Genomic DNA, 25,497 nt, shown 5'->3' on the forward strand with positions numbered 1-25,497 from the left:
TGGGAGCGGCAGCGCAATACTTTGATTAAAAAATATATATATTACCTAATAAATTATGTTTCTATTATTTTAGTTTTAATGAAAAACCAGGGGACCCCCTGAGGTAATTTTTTTTGGGCCTTATGGGGGGTCCCTTGATGCTTATGGGGGGTCCCGGACCCCCCCAGCCCCCCCTCAATTCGAACACTGCACACTATACGAAATGAAACGATCGAATCTTGCGTCCCGACGCCCGTTGTCCTTTACGAATCTCCACGAAACGGATCGTGCCAAAATCGCGCTAAAATACTGTAATCTGAACCAGCCAGGTAATAAACATTTGACCTATCGCGCAAAGAACCTATTAAAGCACTAGACATGGGAACAGTAGCTAACATTCACATATCACAAGTCATATCGACATCGCAATATTAAACAATGTTATCGCACATCGCAGCTTTTCCTCATATCGTGCAGCCCTAGTTACTGCCCAAAGGTCTCAACTGCTGCCAGAAATCGTCGACATGCTTATATTCTTGAAAAAGAACATGACCATAATCTTAGTCTGTTCTGTGTAGTTAATTAATCTCTTTTTCATGCTTGAAGAAAAAAAAAATTTCTGTTTGAACTTGTAGTTTTGAGAGAGCAGTAGGCTACTTTGATTATGGATACACACTTAGGCTACTGTTTGCATTTAAAGTGTTATTTCAGTTATTTATATTAATTTTATTTATACTGTTTTATTTATTTTTTATGTTCGATTTGTGGAAAGGAGTTAGATTTCTCATGTGAAATCGTACAGGGGAGAAGCCAGATGGTAGAGTTTATAGCAAAACATTTTGCAGTGTTTGCATGTCATTTACTGCATAGAATTCATTAAAATATAAGTAAAATAACATTCATTACAAGTTGATTTCAAAATGCACCTAAATTGTTTTGCATTTTGTGATTTTCAGTTGAATAAAATACTATTTTCCATTCATACATTTCATCATTGAGGATTTCTTAAAAATTGTGTAAAAATCTCGTCTTGTCTCGTTCTCGTGAACCCAATCTCGTGTCTCGTCTCGTCTCGTCTCGTGGAGTAAGCGTCTCGTCACACCCCTAACAAATAGCGATGCAGATTAACACTAGGCGATTTCCTAGGCAGATATTGACTTGGGACTATATTAGGGGGAAGCACAGGCGAACCACTGCTACTTGGGCGCAAAGATATCATGCAATAGCCGCTATGTGAAAAAATCCAGCAAAATGCACCGACGCATTTGTCGACCCCAGAGGATTAACTTTAGCCTAACCATAAATTGTTATTATATATATGATCACTCACATCAAGACGCCGCTGCGGTGGTGGAGTCCATGCAGGAGGAGCAGCGTTTGGCACTGCGTCGCTTTTCAGCGCGAGCTGTGTGGAGAAGCCCATTTCCACCTCTATTGCGTTTCAAAAGCAATCCCGCTTAAAATGCAGGTTTCACACTCACGGTCTTCCAGGCCAAGTGCATGCAACCACTGGCGCCTAATTTCCAAGTCTGTTGGAAAGCTATGCAGTCCAGCAGTGCTGTTGCAACCAGCAACACTACACCTACGTACCCTCCTGACCACTGTACTAAATAGGCCTACAGATAAATCTACGCTAGCTCATCCAAGGACGTGGTAGCTCGTACCAAGGGAGGGCGTGGTGAGCTGGAACATGCTTACGTCACGCAGTACCGCAACATCCAATAGGAAAATTCAACTGCAGTAGCCACCGTTCAACCTGAAGAGGGCAGCCCTCAGACGTTTTACACCATATATTGTAGAATTAAAACACTTTATACCCAAATGTCAAAAAAGTTACTCGAATCAATGAACAGCACTAATAAGGCCCCATTCTTACAGATCATTAACTAAAAAAAGTTGGTTTAGGGTTAAGTTACTCTTTAATAAAAAAGGAGTGAGTGGATTTTTATCACTATTGGGTGGTTGTGTACACACACTGCCAACACACATTTATGTCCAAACAGCATGCAAAAGTGAATTTTGCATAGTAGGTCCCCTTTAAGATGTTTTGAAGGCCAATAAAAGGATAACAATAGCTTTAAAACCATGTCAGTGGGCAGTAGATTATTTTTCTCCATCACCCTCTTTTTTTTATTTGTTTTTATATTGTCCTGTCTCTTCTCCTCCTAAAGCTGAGATTTGACTGATATAGGCTTTTCATTTTTGTCTGTGTCAGTGAAGAAAGTAGCCTAAACATAGTGTCAACTGGCTGGTTGATTTATGTATAATTTTCTCAGACACGTTAATTTACTGAAGGCTACCAGGAAAGCTGGCGACTAAGTTTATTAAATTAATTCACAATATTTATGGTTATAGTTTTTTTTCTCGTATAGTTTTTTTTCTCTCATCAAAACCGATTATGTTCATTAGTGGTTGTATATCAAGCAGGGGCATGTTTGTGTGCATTATGTTTTGTGATTTCACCAGAACGAATAGAGAGTATCTGCAACGGATTGAAGCGCGTGAAGACAGTGCGGCGTGTGTGCGAGCCACACGAGAAAACACTGTATCGCGCCACTGATCGCAGCGGCAACGAGCACTTTGATCACTTGATTTAAAAAACACATTTCAGCCCTAGATTAGATCGTCTCTTATTTAAAAAAATAAAAAACCTTACGGCGAAATTACAATATCCTCCACACACTCGTTTGTAAGGCGGCCTCCTGTATCTTTGCTAGTCGATTTTATTTCATCCAGTGACATGGGTTTTAACATGAGATTTTGGGTAACTGCACAACTGACAGATGACTTTGAGCGTACCGCCAACGGTGTGTGTGTGTGTAACCATAGCGACAAAACGACCAACTTTCGGACCCTGCAACTTAAGCCTATAATTTCGTTTTTAAAAATTTAATTATGTATTTAAAAGTTGCAGAATGGATTAATTTGGAGACTCCGAAATCGGCAGAGATAGGCAGGCAATGCAAAACAAAATCTTACATTGGGAAATAGTGGGGGGGAGAAAACTTAGATTTTGAAGCTCCTACGCGTATGGGTAAGATGATGACACACACAACTCGATGGGTAGCTGGCTGAGCAAGTTCAGCATCACTGAAGATTAAACATTAAAAAATAGCACTCATATTCATGAATGAATGTGTATTATATTGTGTATTATATGCTCAACTAAGGCAGAGGCGGCATCTATGCCGGTGAACCGAACAATGGTGTAATGATTCAGTTCGACTCCCAAGACAAGACCATGCTCACCCGACTGGCCAATAGGAACGTGGCTCCGCCCATGACACAATTTTCACAGCAAAAGCAAAATCCTGACACAAGAGCAAGAAATTGCATCGAGAGCAAAGAAAAGCATTTTGAGAGAAACACTTTTTTTTTTTTTTGAGAAAATGTTTTCACACTGATAGCAAAAAATATATATAAGTATTTTGAGAGAGATTTTTTTTCTCAGAAATAATTTAAAAAATTTCAAATTTATATTTTTTTATGTTCTATGAGAAAATACTTTCTCTCAAAACTTTTTTTAGTCTCAAATATTATTTTTTGCTATTGGTATGAAAACTTTTTCTCTCAAATATTTCTTTTTTCTCTCATGAAATGCTTTTTTGCTATCAGTGTGATAACTTTTTCTCTCAAACTTTTTTTTTCTCTCTCAGATCATTTATTTTCTCGCATGTAATAAAGACACAATTCTAGCTCCATAGTGTTGGGGGTACTCCAGTATGGGGAACCGTTTGTAAAGTGGCTCACGCTGAAAATAACAGCAACATTTTGTCACATTTAGCTTCAAACAATGTTTAAAAAACTGGTATGAATTTTTGACAGTCACTTTTTAGCACATTTACAACAATATTTGTCAACTTGGAGATATTTTAAATAGTTAAATCTAAATATTAAATGTTACACCTAAATGTTAAATGTTAAATCTAAATGTTAAATCTAAATGTTAAATGTTAAATCTAAATGTTATATCTAAATCTAAATGTTAAATCTAAATATTAAATCTAAATATTAAATCTAAATCTAAATGTTAAATCTAAATGTTAAATCTAAATATTAAATCTAAATGTTAAAACTAAATCTAAATCTAAATGTTAAATCTAAATATTAAATCTAAATCTAAATCTAAATCTAAATGTTAAATCTAAATCTAAATGTTAAATCTAAATCTAAATCTAAATGCTGAATATAAATGTTTAGGGTGAAACTAAATATTTAACTAATATGCAAATTCAAAATGCCGGTACAAAAGAATGCTTCAAAAAAAGAAAAAAAAGATGTTTGTGTGTGTGTGTGTGTGTGTGTGTGTGTGTGTGTGTGTGTGTGTGTGTGTGTGTGTGTGTGAAAATTACGTACTCTCTGTCATCATATTACCTAGTACAGATAACGGCACATTGATAACCATTTATGCAGCCTACTCACCTGAAGTTATTGCGTAGATGAATGTAAATAAAATAAAATCAAGCATCAGTGTCACGGGAGAGAAAGGGAGCATTTCGTTATGTTTTTAGAAGCCCATCGACCCATACTCCAAATAGGCTACCCTTCATTCATTCATTGTATTAATCTTTCACCTTATTTCAGCTGCGTTTGCCTTTAGTCCATAGCCTATACATTGTTTAATTCGTTTTCTTCATAATAGTGATGTGTCGTTGAGAAACTAAGAGGCGATTCTTTGTAGCGAACGAGAAAAGCCGAATCTTCGTCGACAAGCAGGGGCGGGACTTATTTGGATGGGCAGACCATAGATATCATATAATAGGGCGGCTAAAGGCCTTTAAAAAACCTTTATTATGTATATCTATGTGGCAGACGCCATATGCGGCCAATCACATGGGAGGACAGACTAGGATCATACCATTATGTGAAAGAAGGAAGGGGGACACACGCTCCGAAGATAGGTACACAAGGCCACACACACAGAGCGACAAAGAGAGACGGAGGGAGCCGGATTTAAATGCAAGCGCGTTTGGAGAAAGTGAAGAAATGAGCGAAAACCATAGACTGTAAAAACAAAAAATACCGAAAAAGCAGCATGATCTGGCTGCATTTCAATGATATGGAGACTGCAAAGCTGAGTGCAGAATTTGTAACATGAAAATATCCGGCAGACATCTAAGAACCGCCAACTGAGGAGAGAGAGCAAGCGAGCACTTAACACTTTTGCCTTTATTTATTTGATTTGTTTGATGTGGTTCTGTGTTCAACTGTTCAATTAAAGTTTTATTAAAATGTTAAATAATACTAATAGTAACTATTTTTGTAACGAAAAAAAGCATTAAAATGCATATTTTTTATCAAAACACTGAATAAAAAGTTGCTTACCGACACACTGGGCTAAAATAGAAGGCTCCGAGTGATACTAAATAAAGAGGCATTTGGGAGCCGTTAGAGCCGGTTCCTCTAAGGGAGCCGAGCAAGAGCCGAATCCCATGTAGTCCTCTATCTCTAACGGTCACGTGCGGCAAAAAGCTGACTGCACTACTCAAAATACCAATTCCAGATAACTGTATCGTGATTTTGACTAGTCTAAATTATACTGAAGATATTTAATGTAATCAAAAATATGGATGCAAATCCCCATATTTGTAATAATAGCCTAATAATAACCCTACCTTGGAAACGGTTTGGCGTACTCACATTAAGAATGGTCTATTGTTCACCATTTAAATAATAATAATAATAACAATAAAAATAATAGTACAAAATTACCCTCCTCCTAACTTACAAGCTTGCTTTTCTTATTATTGGGCCTTTCCTGTTTGGTGTCCTGTTAAGCAACATTTTTAAATGATTGCATTTAGGCTACAAATGCATGGAGCCGAGTACTGTAGATGCGTAAATGTTTTCAGAATTAACGTCTCACCTACCAGTTTTCAATGTTAAAATGATAGCAAAGATGCGCGAGGACTGAACGGGTTTAGGAAGAAAAAATGGGCCTGCAATGGAGGACACATGTTCTGTGATCGAAATCGCATTCTCATTCACATTACTCCACTAATAGTCAATTTGAAGCAGTTGATAAAACGAGTGAGTGAGCTGCCGCTTGCATAGTTTGTGCATGTTGTTTAAAAATTAATTGAAATGTAGCAAACTGGCAGTTCCAGTAGTAGCCTAGGCCTAATTAAAATATTTATCCTGGACTCTGCTATGGAAACTTGTATAAACCGTAATTAAACAATTTAATTATCAATTAAAAAGGAATGTGTACCTGTATGATATACGCAGGACCAGCGCGGTTTGGAAAATGGATGGATGATTTCAGCTGCGGCGCCATCTTCTGGCGAGACGCGGAACCTTATTCAGCGCTCGACTTTCACAGTGCGTTATGGGTATTATCTAGCTGTTGAGCGTACATCAGTTGTACACTCGTCACTGTGGGATTTAATGAGTATCAATAACGTCCACTATGGGTTCAGACACCACTACAAATGACTGTTCCATCCCTCATATAGTGCCCTATTTAAGGGTACCCTAGACCTTACCACCTTACTCACAGCAGCGCCAGCTTTGATTTTTAACGGGAAGCTGACGAATCACTGCAAAAATATCTTTCCAAGAAATGTCAGTAGACCAAAAAAAAGAAAAAAAAAGTGGTTTCAGAAATGTTCCCATGTGAAATCCATGTGATCACATGAGGGAAAACATGGTAAATTCATGTGGTTTTTCTGTAATACATTACAAACCACATGCAGTGTTCAGAAATGTATTCCCGGTTACATTTTACTCAAAGCTTGATCAATATGACTGGAAATAACTTCCTAAATATTTGATTAATTTTATTTTGTTACATTGATCACTTTTTGTTGACAGCTGTTTTATTACAGCTCCTTTGTTCTCAGATCATAATTGCCTCAGTTTAAATCTAATTAATTAATTAATTAATTATTGCACTTATGGTTTTCCGATTTACATTTCTCTAATCCAGTGGCTGTCTGCTAATGCTCTGAATGCTGGGTGAGGCAGGTATTTATTTATCACTTATTGTTTACCCCAGCATTTTTGGGCCCCCTCTGGACATACAACCCATGCCTATGCATAAATTCGACCCTGTGAAGGGGTATATTATTGTGCTTTACCAAATTATGTCTAAATCATAGTTTGTTCTTTTTCATATGAACTTTTTGACTTTTTGGTTGAAATGCTTTCTCCTATAGACTGGATTTATTTCACCAATGCATTGTCTGACAGAAAGGCTTATTTTATTTATTTTTTTAATCATGGTTTTACATTATGTACAATCATCCAAAATATGCTTTACAATAAAATAATTCAAATTTAGAAATAAGTTCAATGTACACTAAATAAAATTATTTACATTAACATTTTTTTCCCCATTTAGCCTACTGTACATTTATCACATATGCTACCACTGGATCAGTCCATCTCAAGTGGTCTAAAATTTATTTGGGAGCATTGCAATTAATATGACTTTACTTGGTTTAACCACAGTAGCTGTCTTTGTTTCATGGTGTGCAACAGATATTTACGGAAACCTCAATATATACTTTTTTCAATATATACTGTAACATTAAACTGACATCATGTTTACTTATTTTTATTACTACAGAACTGTAGAAGTATGAATCAGCCTAGATAGAAAGGCCTTTGCATATTGTCTTGAACAAAGGGGGAGATGATTTGACTTGGAGTCATTTAAATCTTTTCAACTTTTAGGATTTAAATAGTTTTAAGGTCCCTCTCAGAAGTTTGCTGAGGCCCCCTAGTGGCTCCCAGCCCCGCTGCTTGAGAAACATGATCTGTTACGTTTTCAAAATGCACAAGTAAAGTGGGCTCTCTCCCCCTGACTATCTGGCCCCCCATTAGAGACCCAGTCCCATAAAAAAAAAGCACTCTCCTCCCCATAAAAAAAAAAAAAAGGTTTTAAGTCTAAGAAACAAAAACGAGCAACCTTTATATGTGGGCTTGTAATGTACTCTAAAGATCATATTATGTTCATGGAGGTAAAGACCACCTTGAGCCAAGTTATTGAGGTTTCCATAAACATCATCATTTATTGTGTGCCATGACACTATGGCTGTTGTGGATAAACCAATTAAAATAAAAATATAAAATTGGTCAAGCAACCTCCATTGGATCTCTTGAAATGGTTTGACCCCAATGTTCCAATTACGCAGCAAGGGTGTTATAAATGTGACATACATTGGCATTTGTGTAGGGCTGTACAGTGTGCCATATCCAACAAAAGCGAACATTTGATGACATGCTTTTATTCCAAACTCATTTCATATCGTCAGTGCTGAGTGTTTGATATAACTTCCTTTTGTGATCTTATCTGAAGTGGCTTCATATGATAGAATGAGGCAGAGAAATTATATAATTTTTTAAAGTATTCTATACAGTGATAGAGGCTACAGTATGTCAATTAGCATTGCATTATAAATATACTTTATTTTTATGAAAATACCTGAGATGTCAAACGAACACAGATAAACCATTTATTGTCTTCCTTCATCAGTCAGAACATGTCTATCTGTGTTGTGTTCTGCTACAGCGATATCTGAATGCCTTTTTATCATAAGTTTTATGACTTTATGAGTCTCACTGAATGAAACATACATTACATTGCATGTGTGTACTCAAAAATGCTCACAACACCATATTTTAGATTTAAAAAAATAATACTCTCTAGAGATATTTGAAATAAACAAATGCAAATCTATAAGTTTTTCTCCACCGTGGAGGAGTTTTTTTCTCTCAGTGGATGCATAAGATTTCCTGACAAAAATTAAGAAACTACCGTCACAGATTTTTATCATAATAATGTAATATTTTATAAAACTTTAGAACTTTCTAATGATTCATAGAAAAATAAAGCTGTATTTTCAAGTGCTCAGCCAAAACAATGGATGTTGTTTGGATTGTGATTAGTGATATTGGGCTATATAAACAAAAATGACCTAATGTTAAGCAAGAGAACGTCTGCAATTTTCCTGTAGTCTGCCATTTTTGGCAAATAAAGAAAATGTGTGTCTGAAAACATTTCTGGTTAAGGTTTGTATTTTGTGCGTCCTGTACGGAACATTAATGTCCTTTGTTAGTCACATGTCTGTTTAGGTGATGAACTGCATTACTTGTGTCTGTTTTCAGAGATGGTAACACGCGTTTCATACTTGTGCTACACTGTGTGGCCTGTGCTATACAAAACTTTCAACCTCTGTAGCACCAGTGCGTGCATAAAGTCCAGCCCTGCCTTTGTGTACTTGTTTAATTGACTTAGGTTACACAGGCAATTGCTACTTAAATATCAAAAAGTTCTGATGTAAAATGTTTAACTTTTCTGAAAAGAAAAGCAAAAAATGACATCAAACTTGTCCATACACCGAGTTGAATCTCTCAAAGTACTGACTGGTTCGAGTCTGTATCCTCCCTCTGGCTGGTGCCTGTGACTAAAGTGAAATGAGAAATTAAATCATTAATAATAGATAAGAAAATTCAGTTTTTATGAAAAAGACCATTTACAATTTATTCACTATTTAAGTGATGGGGGGGGGGGGGGGGGGGGGGGGACTCACAAAGTCCTGTCCTGTTTCTCTGTGACTTAAATCTTTGCTGTTTTTCCATCTGTAAACATAACTTACAGTATCACATGTGTTGTTTTCACATCTTTTACATTTACATATCATTTCATATCTTTACTCATCATCTTTTCTATCTCTAAAATTAGCAGAGATAATGCATTAAAGCAAGTGAAATAAATATATGCATTCTGGTGTGTAAAATATTTACTAATATATATGAAAAGGTCACTGTCACTTCATCATACATGTACATGAAATCTAAAATCAATAAACAATCTCATCAGTTCATAATGTGTTAATGTCTCTCACCTGTGAATGCAGACGCTGATTATCAGAAAGACCATAATAACTCCAGAACATGAGATGATGATGATGATGGTGAAGAGCGGCATTTGTTTGAGTGACGCTGGTCTGTTTTCTGACACACACAAGAGTCAAACACACATGATATCAGTCGACCAGCACTCTTCTAGATACTAGTCACTGGTTACAAACATACTTATGTTTATTCTATAATAAATGCAATTGTTTTTGAAGAAACAACAAATGAAATCATGGAGTAACCTGTTATTGTTAATGTCCATCTTATTTCTGCTGGATAACAGGTGTAGTTTCCGGCATCAGACGCTTGTATTTGATGTATTTTTAACTCTTTTGAAACGGCTGGGTTGATGTGAATCCTGTTCGAGCTGAAGTTTCTCATAGTTCTGTTATTGAACGAGTCATACATAAAAATAACAGAGCTGTTCATTCTCCATGAGAAATCTTCATCAAATCGGGTTTTGTTGCAGTAAAGTGTCACTGTTTCCCCCACAAACACTGTTTTGTTGATGTGCTGCCGAATGCTTTGCTCTTCATTTGATTTGGAATAATCTGATGAAAAGACAGAAACTGCATCAGAAGGTAAAACACAAGTGTGAACACATGCATCCAAAAGCTCATAAGACACACTGGTTGCTCAATTCCTTAGTCACCGCGAACACACACACAAGAACATCACACAACACCAAAACCAAACAATCAATCACAACAACAATGTTATGACATACCTGCATAAGTCAGTAAATGAATGATGACCCATATATTTAGATGCAGGATTCTGGTTTGAAAGACCTCCATGATCGCAGAAGGTAGAAATGAAGCTCTCACTCTCCCTTCAACATTTCAAGCACTTCTGATCAACTGAGCAGTCTGCAGACAGGAACGAGGGGAAGTGGTTACGTGAGAGTGGGACACCGCCGAGAACCGCTGAGCTCAAGAGAGCAACGTGATGATCAGAGTGTGAAACAGCTCAAGATACTGATTATTACAGCTACTCTTGAGACAACATAAGGATTATGAATTGTATATTTCTTACATTATATTTGATAAGTACTGTATGGGTAGTTGATTTAAGAAGTTTTTTTTTTTTTTACCAACATCAAGAAATTATTTTAAAATGTATAAAAATATACCCAAAAAATAGAATATATGTATATAAAATAAAGGTTTTTAAATGGCATTATTAGTTCATTTTAATTGTCCTATAGTGTAAATTATTTTTTTAAATTACACATATTCCATGTTTCTCAAAGATGAGATCATGAAAGCAACATTTTTTTAAAATGCTGTTTAAAATGTTTAAGATGGAGTTTAACATGTCACGCCAGGTGTGTTTAGCAGGTAATGTCATGTTTCTAAAACTATTCTTATTATAATTATTTATTGCTATATTTTTGATAAAGCCACAAATTAGCATTCATTTATGCCAGGCCTGTATGGTGTAAATGCACCCAAAATTCATATGCACAATTCTTTTGAATTAATGAATTAATTAATTAATGTAGAGGCAGGACTAATATTTTCTTTAAATTCAGACACTAAACTCAGTAGTGTGCACTACAACAGCCTCTTTGATGAGTTGAGAGACAAGCCTCATAACCCACACACTTCCTGTATTCTAGGACCCTCTGTACCTTGGAAAACATTTGTGAACCAATGCGAAAACATGTGCAGCTGTCTATTTTTATGCTTCTGTCACAAAAGCACTTGATTCTAATTTTAAAAGCTTTAAGCACATTTAAGACACTTATAATGATGACCTTTGCTCACCGTTTTGACTGGACTTCTTCAATGAGGGTGAAAATGAAAAAGGGATATAAGAATACAGAGTTCACCACAGTTTAAAACTAATTATAAAATGGATGGTTCAAGTTCTGGAAGTTGATGTAAAACACCTCTTCAGCCATATCACTGTGCGGCTCCCATATAGTTATGTTTTCTGCATAGCAACATTTTATCATAGGCTATATTGTCCATTGGAAATATGTCACTTGATGAATTTGCTTAGCAAAATAACATTGCAATGAAAATGAATAAATGTGAGAAAGCAATAAAGCTCTTGAGCTTAACAACACCTCTTTAACCGTGACAGTATAGCATGACCTGTGATATTTTATTATATAATCTTTTGTGTGAGAATGGAAAGATCTGTACGATCAGGTTTGTATGTAAGTGATGCATGTGGTGAATACATTCCACTGGTCAAAGCAGTTGAAAGAACACGTGCACAGATCGTTGTATCATTTTTCCGCCTCGGTTAGCGTCATAGAAGTAGATATGAAGCAAATAGACCAAAAACCACTACAACATGAGGTGTAGATCTGGGCTTGTAACAGAAAGGGTGTTGGTTCAATTCATAAGCTCCTAAAAGCAATGGTCTTGTTTTTTTAGTCTCCTGTCTTTTTTTGAGTGGTTTTGGTCCATGCCTATTTTAAAACAGCACAATGTGTCAACATCATCATCATCATCACATCATCAGTGCAGTAAAAGATGATTCAGTAAGAACTTTGAGTAATGAATCATTTTACATGTCCCAATGAATTTGCTGGCCTGAACAAACAGTGTCATTTCAACTTTTAGGATTCTGCACATTTGTTTTATCAATGACCTGCTTAAACACTTTTTTTTGATGGTGGATTTTATGTTGCTTTCTATTGTGATTTTGACACAAGCTGCAGTGAGGTCATCATTTAACACATTTTAAACAAGCTAATTAAAAAAATACAACATTTGCTTCAAATGATATGAATAACATTTTCTGGACAGTGACATTTTCAAGTCAACACAACATGTTATTTTATGTTTTTTAACTGAAGTACATACATTCAATCAATTTAGGATATTACAGTTAAAATGGTTTGGTAATTTATGTTGTACAATATGATGTTTTATAATAAAATTCTGTATAACTCTTTTTTCAATAATACAACTGAGTGAATTAGCCCGATTTTTGACTAACAGCATACAGTTTGCTCCACATTGTAGCTTAGTCTAGTGAAGAACCACCCACTTACACAGGAAGAGTCCGTCTGACTGATATATAAAGCGACCAATCACAGCTTGTTTTGTTTTTATGTACCATTTACGGGTGGATGTATCATAAGTAGTTAATATCACATTATTAGAATGACGTGGAGCAACAAGCACTGTCGTTTCACAATCAGTTGCACAGAAAACAAGGAACTTAACAAACACTTTGTGATATTCTCTTCCTTCAGAAGTAATAAGGAATATTTCAAAGTAAAGCAGAATACACAGATTGTCATTAATTAGTTTAGTTGATAAATGCCTCTAACAAAACTATGAATGTCTTTCAAAGATTTGATGACTATGATGCTATTGGATAACAACTTTGTTTCCATGTGCACCCAAACACTGGAAAGCGCATAGAAGCCAGACAAACAGGCTGGAACTTGAAACTTTCAGACAGTATTTGGCATTTTTGGGGCAGTCAATAAACAGACTTGTGGGTGGTCTGTGGGCATGTCGTCTGAGACTGAAACAAATATTATCTCAAAGAGTGGGAGGGCTGTTTAAAAAAAAAAAAAAAAAGTAGGCATTTGCTATTTGGAAGAAGTCGTGCCAGTTATCATCCTGTAATAAAAAAAGCTTGTGACCTAAAACCACAGAGAGAAACAGGAGGTGTCTTCAGTAGGCCTAAATAGCACTGAGAGATTATTTATATACTGATGAAATGATTACTGTTTCACAAGATCAAAAATATTCCACTGAAGCTTTGTTGGTACTCAACTTATAATAGTATAAACTTCTGTCCTGTGACAGCTAGTAAGATATAGCAAAAGTGGAAAGTGCAAATAGACAAAGATGATCTTTTAACATAAACACTAGAGGCACGAGTATCCGCACACCAAAAGCACCCACAGTTCTTTTACTGATCTGATGCATGTTGCACACAATTTCTCAATCTAAACTCTATTCTGATTGACTGTAACTGAAATGCACATCTGATCTTATTTGTAAAAGGCTATTTGATAATGGATTATATTTATACTAGGCGCAGTATAGAGTGAACAGTGTTTGATTGTCTTATGTGTCAGTCACTCTGTCTCTCTCTTCCTGTCTAAGTGAGACAATCTTGGTCTGAATAAGCTGCAATGTGGAGTAGATCTTTTGCCCTTTAGTCAATGATCGAGTGGCTATGCAAGGTTGAAGGGTTTAATGGAGTTTAAACTAATTTTGAAGTTATAAGAGTGTTCTAACATTCAGTATTTGTATGGTGCAGTGTTGCTGTTAAACTACTGGTTCATATGTTTGTGTGATCACAAAATTGATAAAACATAAAATAATTCATTCACTGGATTGCTTGTGAACAAAATAATTCAAATAATGTATGGAACTAAAGAATGATAGCACTGGCCTAAATTTGTTCTACTTTGCTATACTAGTCGAAGACGTTAACTGGAAACTATTTTACACCTCAACCACAAGGCAGAAGTGTCATGTGCCTTTGCATCCTTGTGCCCTTTCAGGTAAAAAGACTTGCAAAAAGAAAATCATAACAGGTTAAATAATATAATAGTATATGCATTTAATAATATAAAAGTTTATAATATCAAAGTATTTTGTAAAAACAAAACAAAAAACAATTACACTGTTGCAACAATATTTTTCAGAATTCAGAAATAAAGTGTCAAGGAGGGTTGTACTCACTAAAAAAGCGCACTTTGTTTAGTAGTAGAAGTACTAGTACTAGTGTACTATAAAAGTAACTATAAACTTTATATTCTCTGGTTAGCGGAAGTTTTATCTGCAAATTAAATAGCATTTAACTATTATACATTAATACAGACTAGTTCTGTACATCTGAATGATGCTATCTGTATTGTCATCAGAATCTGCAGAAGATGTGGGTTAAAGTATGCTGTAATAAGAAACCCTTGCAGAAACTGCCCAGAGTGTGGTGTGATGACAGTTCCCACATACATCCTGAGAATGTACAAACCGACATGAGGTCATCTAGATTTACACCAAACACAAGAAATAAACTATTTTGTGAATATTGTCAAGTGCTATCTGCATATTACAAATATTCAGGACACAATATTTTAAGTGGTGTCCTATGCATATGATTAATAGGTAGACTGCTCGTCGGTTAGGAACCTGGGTGTGCTCTTTGATACCAATCATTCATTTGAAAATCACGTGTCTAGTATCTGTAAAACCAAATTTTTCCATCTTAAAAATATATCTAAATTACGTCATATGCTCTCAATGACAAATGCAGAACAATTAGTTAATGTTCATGACATCAAGGCTAGATTATTGTAATGCTCTAATGTGTGGTTGCCCTGCACGCTTAATAAACAAACTACAGCTGGTCCAAAACGCAGCAGCTCGAGTTCTTACCAGAACCAGGAAGTATGACCATATTAGCCCTGTTCTGTCAACACTGCATTGGCTCCCTATTAAACATTGTATAAATTTTAAAATATTGCTGATTACTTACTGTCACGTTCACCGTCTGTCTCTGCACTACATTACCCAGGATCCTCTTTGGCACACCTGCATTCACTCTCTCCAGATTACTAATCACCTGCACCTGTTCACCATCAGCAACCTCGTCATCATCAAGCACTATAAAACACTCACCATAGCCCCAGTTCTTGGTCAAGCCTCCAACAGGAATAGACCATGATCTGTTGTCTCCTGAAACTCTGATGCTTCCAAGATGTAACGTATATTTACCTGTGATCCTGCTTTCTCTCGAGATTCCTGTGTTTCCGCCGAGCTTGCTTGCTTGCTTGCTTGCTAGCTATCGACTGCATCTGAAAGAGAAAAGATAAGTATTTATGAACTGTGACTGTTTGGTATCTACAAACCTGAAGTGAACATGCTTACCTGCTGTCTGCCCCGCACCGAGTGATCTTCATTGAATCTGCACTTGAACTCACTGAATACTCACCTTGCACTCTTGTCAACTTGAATAAAGCTGTGTTTGGATTCACTTACCTCTGTCTCCGTGCCTGTATCCTGACAGAAGGCTTGACCTTACACCATTATGTATCCTACACAGCCCAAAGATAGTGCTTCCGCAAACCCCAAGGAATCCACTATGCTCTTCCAGGGTGATCGGACTCTGGAGGAGTATGTTGAGTTCTACCTAGTTCTTTCAGGACGTAAGTTGGTTTCAGGATGTAAATTGGGATGAAGAGGATCTAAAGATGCAGTTTTTGCAACAGTCTCACTCCCTACTCGTCAAATGTCTGACGCATGGTCAAGGATCCCTGGCGTCAAGTTTCAACGAAAGAGGTGTACCCTTGACGTCGTTTTTCGACACGGGGGTCTGTCAGATAGACATTCATGTTAACAAAGAGGTACCAATTGCGTTGTTTTTCGACGTGGGGGTCCATCAGATATTTCGTGATATGGTCACGTAATTTAATCTATTGATCTTTTTTATTTTTATTTATTTCGTGATTTCAGCACGTTTTTAAAACTAAATGGGAAGCATCTTTCGTGATCACAGCACGATTCTTTCTGCCTGTCGGGCTGCAGTAGAGTTTAATCAACATTTATTCACTTATGGTTTATATATTTCTTTTAATGTTATTAATGGTCTTATTGCCAGGGAAGCTGGATTGCTTTTCTATTTATTGATATTTTTAAATTTTTATATTAAATAATAAATTTTAAATTTTAAATTTTAAAAATAAAATTTTTATCAGTAGAAAATCGCGCTGAAGAAGTCTCATTCCGAACACATCGCGATATTTGGCATCAGTTCACGTGTGCCAGATGTTGGTAAGTAACGTTAGTAAATACAGTAGTAAATAGTTGGTAAATACGCTGTCCTAATAATGTTTGATGTCTTTTTCTGTTTGTCGATATTAATGATGCTATAGGCCCAGACCTTCAATCAGTTAATCATATCAGGTTTAAAGTAGTACTATTAGTTCCAAAGTTGTATTTGTAGTTGAAGCACAGTAAAAACAACACTTACAATGCTCTTACCAGACTATTGGTAGTTTTAATGTAAAACTTATTGTAAATGCACAGTTACCACAACACGTACCTACTGTGATAGGTGTGGTAAAAGGACAGTAACCACCACAAAACTTACCATGCTTTAAACCTCAGTAACATTAGTTTTACCGTGATGGGTGTAGTAAAGGACCGTAATAACAAAACTTACCATGCTTTTACCTCAGTATTGGTAGTTTTAAAGTGATATTTGTTGTAAATGCATATTAACCACAACACTTAACATGCTTTTAATGCTTAATAATGTAACATCCAATATTTGTAAGGTAAATCAGTCATTTTTCTTTTACTATTAAAAATATTATACATAATGGTGTCTTTTCTCTTTTTTCAGCTGAAAAGACCAAAAGGGCCTTTCGGACTCAGTCAGCCCATTATTGTTTGAGGACAAGTAACCGGAGGAGATGGACAGCTGCAATGGTATGTATGTGTTAGTTTTAACCCTAAATCAAACATTTTATCAAGCATTTGTTGTTTCTTAAACCTTTTCTCACAAAACCCATAGCCCAATCAGTACGAACATAGTCTCAAAGTCTTAATAATTCACAAGATTTAACAACTGTTGTCAAATTCGTACGATACTCGTACATATTTGTATACTCGTACATAATCCTGCAGCTTTTACTCTTAGTGCTGTCATTGGCTACTGCCTCAATTCCTGTAGCCTACATATTTATCGCGATATTTGTAAATCCGTTGCGCCCCTTCTTGGAAAGTAGTCGGATGTCCCACACACTGTCAGAAAGTTTATATAAATGGCATTTATTTAAAATTATTACAAATTGGTCCCTGTCTGTTCATGTTCCAATGATACATGATGTCTCTCCACACCTCATATCCTACCTCTGAGTAGAAAAGCTTATCTGACATTATCATGTCACATGACATCAGATACTCGATTATTTTGTCGTAATCAGATCAGTTACACTGCTGATAACTGTCCCGTTTGCATGTAAATCGTTTTTTTTTTTTTTTAAACGAGTTCATATGATTATTGCTTGCTATTAAAGACATACTCTTATTCATAGAAATGCCCACATCAGTATTCATATACATATCATACTTCAGTCAGAATTTACTTATCAAATGCTCTCTCCTGAATCATATGGTAAATTAACTGAATTATAACCGTCTTAATTTATGTTTCAAGAACAATAGTAATTGCAGATAGAGTAAGTCAAGACTTTCTTGTTTTACAGCAGAGAAAGAAAACCAGTCTTTATATCAACGCAAGCTAATCAAATAAGTCCTTTGTTTCGGGTGAGGAAGGAACGTCTCGGTTACGTATGTCACCCTCGTTCCCTGAGTAGGGAACGGAGACGTTACGTCGGATGACGACGAATGGGGTTTCGCTTAGAAAGCCTGTCATCTTCGAGTATATAAAACGAGCCAATGGCAATGAAATGCCATGGGTCTGCGGAATTTGCATAGCGTATCTCCGCCCCATCCTGGGGGTATATAAGGAAGTACGCCAGCAACATGCAGATATGTTTCTTCGCTGAGGAGCCGAGACTGAACTCAGGCGTTCCAGCGGTACAGCGGAAGTGGCAGGGAGACGTAACGTCTCCGTTCCCTACTCAGGGAACGAGGGTTACATACGTAACCGAGACGTTCCCTTTCGTAGTCACTCCGAGTTACGTCGGATGACGACGAATGGGGTTCCCAGTGTAATCACGCCACCTCTCGACTGTCTTCCAGTGCCCTGCGTAAGTCTGAGCTCCCTGTCGTGAGACTAGCACGGACGAAGGAGTCCTACTTAACACAGGGATACCAAGGTACACTGGGAAGCATATCTCAGTGGAAATATGCAATTATGCCCAGCCCGAAGGGGGGGACTTGAAATACACATATGACCCCGGGGGGCTGCATATGGAGAATTACTGGGGTGTCCAGCCGCAGGTGGAATATTTCAACCCCAGGGGTGGCAAGGTGGCTTGCCGAGGGAAAGACACATGCTCAGAGAGGCTTACAGTGGAATACACATGTGGGGGTCGCCCAGAGGGGGAACCATGCACATGGAGGCACCTGGCCAAGCGCGAAAGCTGCCAGTGGCATAACTCTGGCGTTGACGTCGTCAGTGCTGGAGGAGACTCAGGGCTTATTAGGCTCACCTGAGAAAAATATTGCACGTATCCCGTCCGTGGAGAGGAATGGCGAGCAAGCGAAGACACCTGAGCAGAATCTCTTACCGGCTAGTTGAAGCGAGTACATGAGAAGAAACTGGCTCTACTCGGAGATTGTAAAATCTCGTGAACGTGTTAGGTGTCGCCCAGCCTGCAGCTCTGCAGATGTCTGTTAGCGAGGCGCCATGCGCTAGAGCCCAAGAGGATGCCACACTCCGAGTGGAGTGGGCCGTCACACCAAGGGGGCATGGTCGACCTTGCTGCTGGTAAGCCAAAGCAATGGCGTCCACTATCCAGTGAGACAACCTTTGCTTGGAGAGAGCCTTTCCCTTCAGCTTCCCACCATGACAGACAAAGAGCTGGTCTGAGGTCCTGAAACACTGCGTTCTGTCAACGTAAGCACGGAGGGCGCGTACTGGACAGAGCAGTGCCAAGGCTGGGTCTGCCTCCTCCAAGGGCAGCGCTTGCAGGTTCACCACCTGGTCTCGAAAGGGTGTGGTGGGAACCTTGGGCACATATCCAGGCCGGGGTCTCAGGATCACGTGAGAGTTAGCCGGTCCGAATTCCAGGCACGCTTCGTCAACCGAAAATGCCTGCAGGTCCCCTACCCTCTTGATGGAGGCCAATGCAACCAGGAGCGCTGTCTTCATTGACAGAAATTTAAGCTCCACTGATTGCAGAGGCTCAAAGGGAGCACTCTGCAGGGCAGTTAGAACCACTGAGAGGTCCCAAGAGGGTACGAGGGGAGGACGAGGAGGATTCAGTCTCCTCGCTCCCCTCAGGAACCTGACGATCAGGTCGTGCTTCCCCAAGGACTTACCATCAACTGCGTCGTGATGTGCGGCAATGGCGGCAACATACACTTTCAGGGTGGAGGGAGACAGCCTTTGCTCCAACCCTTCTTGCAGGAAGGAAAGCACGACACTGATGGGGCATTTCGTGGGTTCTAGATGTTTAGAAGAACACCAGTCGACGAAGAGGTTCCACTTCAACGCATAGGCATGTCTCGTGGACGATGCTCTAGCGGAAGTGATGGTAGCCACCACCGCTGGTGGTAGGGTACTCAAACCTACCTCGTCCCGTCCAGGAGCCACACGTGGAGGTTCCAAAGATCGGGACGAGGGTGCCATAAGGTGCCCCGTCCCTGAGAAAGCAGGTCCTTCCTCAGAGGAATTGGCCAGGGAGGTGCTGTCGCGAGGAGTACTAGTTCTGGGAACCAGGTGCGGTTGGGCCAATACGGGGCAACCAAAATCACCTGCTCCTCGTCCTCCCTGATCTTGCGCAAAGTCTGCACAAGAAGGCTCACTGGGGGAAACGCAGACTTGCGGAGGCCCCGCGGCCAGCTGTGCGCCAGTGCATCCGTGCCGAGCGTGCCCTTGGTCAGGGAATAAAACAGGTCGCAATGGGACGAGTCGTGGGAGGCAAACAGATCTACCTGTGCGTCCCCGAACTGATCCCAAATCAGCTGAACCAACTGGGGATGGAGTCTCCATTCTCCAGCGAGAGGCTGAAACCGAGACAGCTCGTCGGCCGCCTGGTTCAGGCCTCCCGGGATATAAATGGCTCGAAGCGACCTCAGATGCTTCTGACTCCATATGAGGAGGTGGCGGGTGAGTTGCGACATACGGCGGGAGCGTAGACCACCTTGACGGTTGATATACGCTACTGTGGCGGTATTGTCTGATCGGACTAGTACGTGTTGACCCCTGAGCAACGCACGGAAGCGGTGCAGGGCAAGGCGTACAGCCAGCAACTCGAGGCAATTGACATGCCAAAGGCGCTGGGGTCCTGTCCAGGAGCCCGCGGCAGCATGTCCATTGCACATGGCACCCCAACCCGTGGCGGAGGCATCTGTTGATACAACAACATGCCTGGAAGCTCGTTCTAAGGGAACTCCGGCCCATAGAAAATTGAGGTTCGACCACGGGAAGAAGGTCTGACGGCAGGTCGGAGTCACTGGGACTCGGAGCGTGCCGTGTTGCCATGCCCACCTCGGGACTCGATCGCGAAGCCAAAGCTGAAGCGGTCTCATATGAAGCAATCCGAGCGGCGTTACTGTGGCTGCGGATGCCATATGCCCCAGGAGCCTCTGAAAAAGTTTCAGTGGAACCGCACTCCTGCCCTCGAACTGACGAAGGCAAGTCAGCAGTGACTGCGCGCGCTCGCTCGTAAGCTGCGCGCACATGGCGACCGAGTCGATCTCCATACCAAGAAAAGAGATCCTCTGCACGGGGCAGAGTTTGCTCTTCTCCCAGTTGACCCGAAGGCCCAGACGAGCTAGGTGCTGGAGCACTAGGTCCCTGTGTTCGCAAACCTAGCCCGAAAGGGAGAACCGCGTACTGGTATGCCTGCCCCTAGAAAGCAAACCGTAGGAACGGTCTGTGTCGAGGAAGAATGGTGACATGGAAGTAGGCGTCCTTCAGGTCGATCGCTGCCTTCGGTACAATGAAGTAGGGGCTGTAGAAGCCGGACTTCATTTCGGCTGGAGGGACAATCTCGATCGCACCCTTCGCCAGTATGGTGGCGACCTCCGCTCTCATGACAAGGGCATTGCCACCGACCATAGTGAAGCGGACTCCCCTGAAGCGGGGAGGAGACCGCGCGAACTGAATCGCGTAGCCGAGCCTGATGGTTCTCGCGACCCAACGGGACAGTCTGGGAAAGCTCCCAAAAGCTGTACCAGCGGGGTCAAGCGAACCAGACATACACTGGTGGTGCAGCGAAGCGGAATGACCGGCCCGGACGTGGGTGGCATAGCGGCCCGATGTGGGGGCACGGTCATTAGCCGCGCCCTGCCAGAGGAGGCCAGGGGAGGACCAGCGTCCCAAGGGGGCGTGCTCTGGCAGGGGTCTGGCGACAGAGGGGGACGAGAGTGGCGAGGCTCGTTAGCGGCGTGCACTGTCATCCACAGCCTCTTGGGGCTCGGAGGAAGGGGCATCAGTTCTTGAAACAAGAGATTCTCCCCCGGCCCTCCACCGGGGGACGGAGTGGCCCTGCTACCAACTCCTGAGAAGAACTGAGCCCTAACTCCAAGCTGCCCGTCTCGAAAGTGCTGCTTAGCCTGGTGTTTGGCCAGCTAAGGGGCGGAGACGGGCAGTGTCGCCCTCCTGCATCCCCCTCCAGCCCGGGGCCGGTGAAGGCTCGAGGGGAGGAGCCGCAGGGAGGCGGCCTCGGCGGGAAGCAGACCGCACGGAAGGATGACCATTGGTGCAGAAGGCCTCAGTCCACTTCAGGGGAGGGTCGAAGACTGTTGGCCGCAGTCCTCAACCACTCCGCCGAGCAAGCCACCCGTCTCGAGAATGCTGCTTAGCCTGGCGTTTGGCCGGCTAAGGGGCGGAGACGGGCGGTGCCGCCCTCCTGCAACCCTCTCTTGCTCGGGGCCAGTGAAGGCTCGAGGGGAGGGGCCGCAGGGAGGCGGCCTCGGCGGGAAGCAGACTAAGGAGACCGCACGGACGGATGACCGTCGGTGCAGAAGGCCTCAGTCCGCTTCTGGAGGGGTCAAAGACTGTAGGGTACAGTCCTCAACCACACCGCCGAGGAGCCCAGCCTGGGACATGGGGGAGCTGAGAAAATGAATTCTCAGACCCCCTCACATCAACCTGGCTGAGCCCATTCCTGGACCACAGCTGTGGACATCACCTGGCCCCGGGATCACGCAGGTACCGATGTCGCCCGTAGAGCGAGGTCAGTAGTGTGCGTGGCGGATCGACCAGCCCAGACATGGGAGGCATAGCGTCCCTGCGTGGGGGCGTGGTCGAGTTTCCGCGTTCTGTCAGTGTTGGCCAGGGAAGGACCAGCGTTCCACGGCGGCCTGGTCTGACAGAACTCCCGAGTCAGCACTGCCTCGAAGGCGAAGGCGACACACAGCACTGCATGCCTGTGCCACGATAGTGACAGAGAACATAGAGCCCATGATCGCCACGCGATCGAGTGCAGCAAAGGCGGAGGACACCTGCGGGGCGCGATAAGTCACGGGGACTCACGCGAGCCGGAGGCGTCCTGATGCACGTCCGGGAGAAAGGCACTGGGAGCAAGTGCTGAGAGCAACACGCGCCCAGGAACCAATCGTAAGCCTACAGCGCTCGGGGGGAGGGCGACGCCACTCCAACCGATGCTTTCAGCTGCCCGGGAAAGCATGGCCATCAGCTCTGGATCTGACCCGACTAACGCTGACACTCCAGAGGGAGGCAACGCAGTCGAATCCTCATTTCCAGAGGAATCCAGCCCGCCTTGTGATGCTGTGAGTGACATGACACCACCTGCTGGAGCCCCGAATGAAAACACTGGGTCCCCGAGAGGAACCAGGCACACACGGAAGCCCCACCGTTTTGCGATGTGGAGGGGGGCGTGGCCCGAGGAATGCTCGTCGGTATTATGCCACACTGTAACCCTCAGATCACCCTGGCCACCAGCCAAAGTATCCCCTCTCGAGGAAGAGATAGATTGGGGTGTGGCAGAGGGGACTCTACCCACACGGAGATCATTGAGTCTCGATCTATAAACATCGCGATGGTCACGTTCCCGCAAAGAAAACATGACTCATCCACGAGCGCTGCCGAGCGTGAATAAGCCCAACACGTGAAACAGCGCTCGTGACCGTTAGGCAGATGAATCACGCGCCCACATCCAGTAAATACACGGGCGAGCCGTCTTGAAAAAGACATGCCGCGTGCAGCTCTTTTAGAGAGAGGAAAAGCTCAGCAGAGTGCTGAAGCGCCCAGGGAGAAACACACACACTGTCGGCAGATCACTGCACAGATCAGCAGCAGGCAATGCGATCTCGCTGGAACACGCCGTCACACCAACACACTGAAGAGCCGCTCGTCTCGTAGAGTGAAGATGATACATAATGGCTTGTAGGAGTGAAGAAAACTCTTGGCTCCGAAGCGAAAACATATCTGCATGTTGCTGGCGTACTTCCTTATATACCCCCAGGATGGGGCGGAGATACGCTATGCAAATTCCGCAGACCCATGGCATTTCATTGCCATTGGCTCGTTTTATATACTCGAAGATGACAGGCTTTCTAAGCTAAACCCCATTCGTCGTCATCCGACGTAACTCGGAGTGACTATGAAAGGGAACAGCTGGTGCCCAAAGAAGACAGAAAGGTGGGCGAGTCCATTGGTATGTCTTGTATTGAAACAATGCTGTAAGTACATAATTTGATGTTGACAATTTTACATTGTACAAGCTCTTGAAACAAGTGACAGAAGAGTATGTTGTCTTCAAAGAAATCAAGCATCACTGGTAAAGGCTCAAAAGAGACCATGCCTTTCTAAAATATCTTTTAAAATAGGTTGCAGTTAATATGGGTAAAACAGTTTTTGTTCAGTACTTAGTTTATTATGTGCTGCAATATTATATATAATACTTTGTGTATATTATGTAATGTGCTGACTGCTGCTTTGTAAATTTATTTAAGGAACAGGCAACTCTGGCCCTTTTGCGTTCTCCTTTTTGAGGTTGAGAGTTTACCTCCAACCCTAATCGAGCACACCTGAGAATTTTAACCCAAGTCTTCAGGTTTACTTCTAGACAATAGGCTGGTGGGTTTGAGGTTGGAGCTAAACCTGCAGGACGGTGGACGCTGAGGGCCAGAGTAAACCATCACTGCTTTAAATCATGAAGAACATAAGCTGACCTGACTGTCCATTAAACAACTTAATTTGAATTGTGTTTTCTGTTTTACTTTCAGACCAGGACTGGAGAACACCTGACGATGGGATGTTGAGACTTCTTCCTCTGGTTGAGAAAAAGCTACACCACATCAGTGATCACATCTTCTGTTCTTCGTCTAAACACAAACTGTTTAGACGAAGAAGAAAACATGAACATGATACAGGGAAGAGCAAAAAAACAGTTTAGCTGAAATGAATCATTATTTTCCAACACAATATCAAATGTTTTCTGTATCAGGTGAATGAATATGAATGATTCTCTGGCACTCATTTGTGTGGCTTCAGCAGCTGTGAATGGATTAATATGATGTTAATGTATTTTTGAATACACGTTTTTCTTGAATCTCATTTGTCTTTATGCTACTTTATCAACGTTATGCTTTTGTCCTCAAAGTGTTTAATAAAGTATGATGAAAACTGTGTATTGAAAGTGGTGTTTGGTACAGTAAATAGAAAATTGTATTTGAAAATTTTGAATTTCTTTAGTTTAGTTCATAATTTAAAAACAACTACATAATTTTTACGATTGCTATGACAGATTTTTGAGTACTTTTAACAATTTTCCAGAGGTGGATGAAGTACACAACTTCCTTGAGTAAAAGTATAGATACTACTGGTCAAATATTACTCCAAGTAAAAGTTGTAAAGACCTATTTTTACTTAAGTAAAAGTACAGAAGTACTCGTTTTTAAATACTTAAGTATCAAAAGTAAATGTCAATGCATTGTTTTATTGTTGTATGTAATACTTAAAGTACCGTATGCCTTGAATCTACGCCTGCCTACCTACCATCATATCAATATCAAATTTATTTCTAGAACACCGTTCCAGTAGTGGGATTGAATGTGA

At 41.0% G+C, this 25,497-nt stretch overlaps 2 protein-coding genes across 3 annotated transcripts in view; both read right to left on the reverse strand.

Annotated features, from left to right (window-relative positions):
• LOC311088470 (nectin-1) overlaps positions 1–4,705 on the reverse strand; it is a 43,804-nt gene extending 39,099 nt beyond the window's left edge. For both annotated transcript variants that reach the window (XM_084122602.1, XM_084122601.1), the window contains exon 1: positions 4,402–4,705. In XM_084122602.1, coding sequence (XP_083978728.1) covers positions 4,402–4,474 — 73 coding nt within the window. In that variant the 5' untranslated portion in view covers positions 4,475–4,705. The remainder of the gene's footprint in view (positions 1–4,401) is intronic.
• Positions 4,706–7,161: 2,456 nt separating this feature from the next.
• On the reverse strand, positions 7,162–10,851 carry LOC311088473 (uncharacterized protein). Its single transcript, XM_084122606.1, has 5 exons — positions 10,571–10,851; positions 10,086–10,394; positions 9,831–9,939; positions 9,516–9,564; positions 7,162–9,389 (listed from the first exon to the last, which is right to left on the reverse strand). The coding sequence occupies exons 1-5, from the start codon at positions 10,638–10,640 to the stop codon at positions 9,306–9,308; spliced, it is 621 nt and encodes a 206-aa protein (XP_083978732.1). The 5' UTR covers positions 10,641–10,851; the 3' UTR covers positions 7,162–9,305.
• Between the last annotated feature and the right edge of the window lie 14,646 nt (positions 10,852–25,497).

Source organism: Abramis brama (assembly GCF_963993115.1).
Source record: "Abramis brama genome assembly, chromosome: 8".
Taxonomy (NCBI): domain Eukaryota; kingdom Metazoa; phylum Chordata; class Actinopteri; order Cypriniformes; family Leuciscidae; genus Abramis; species Abramis brama.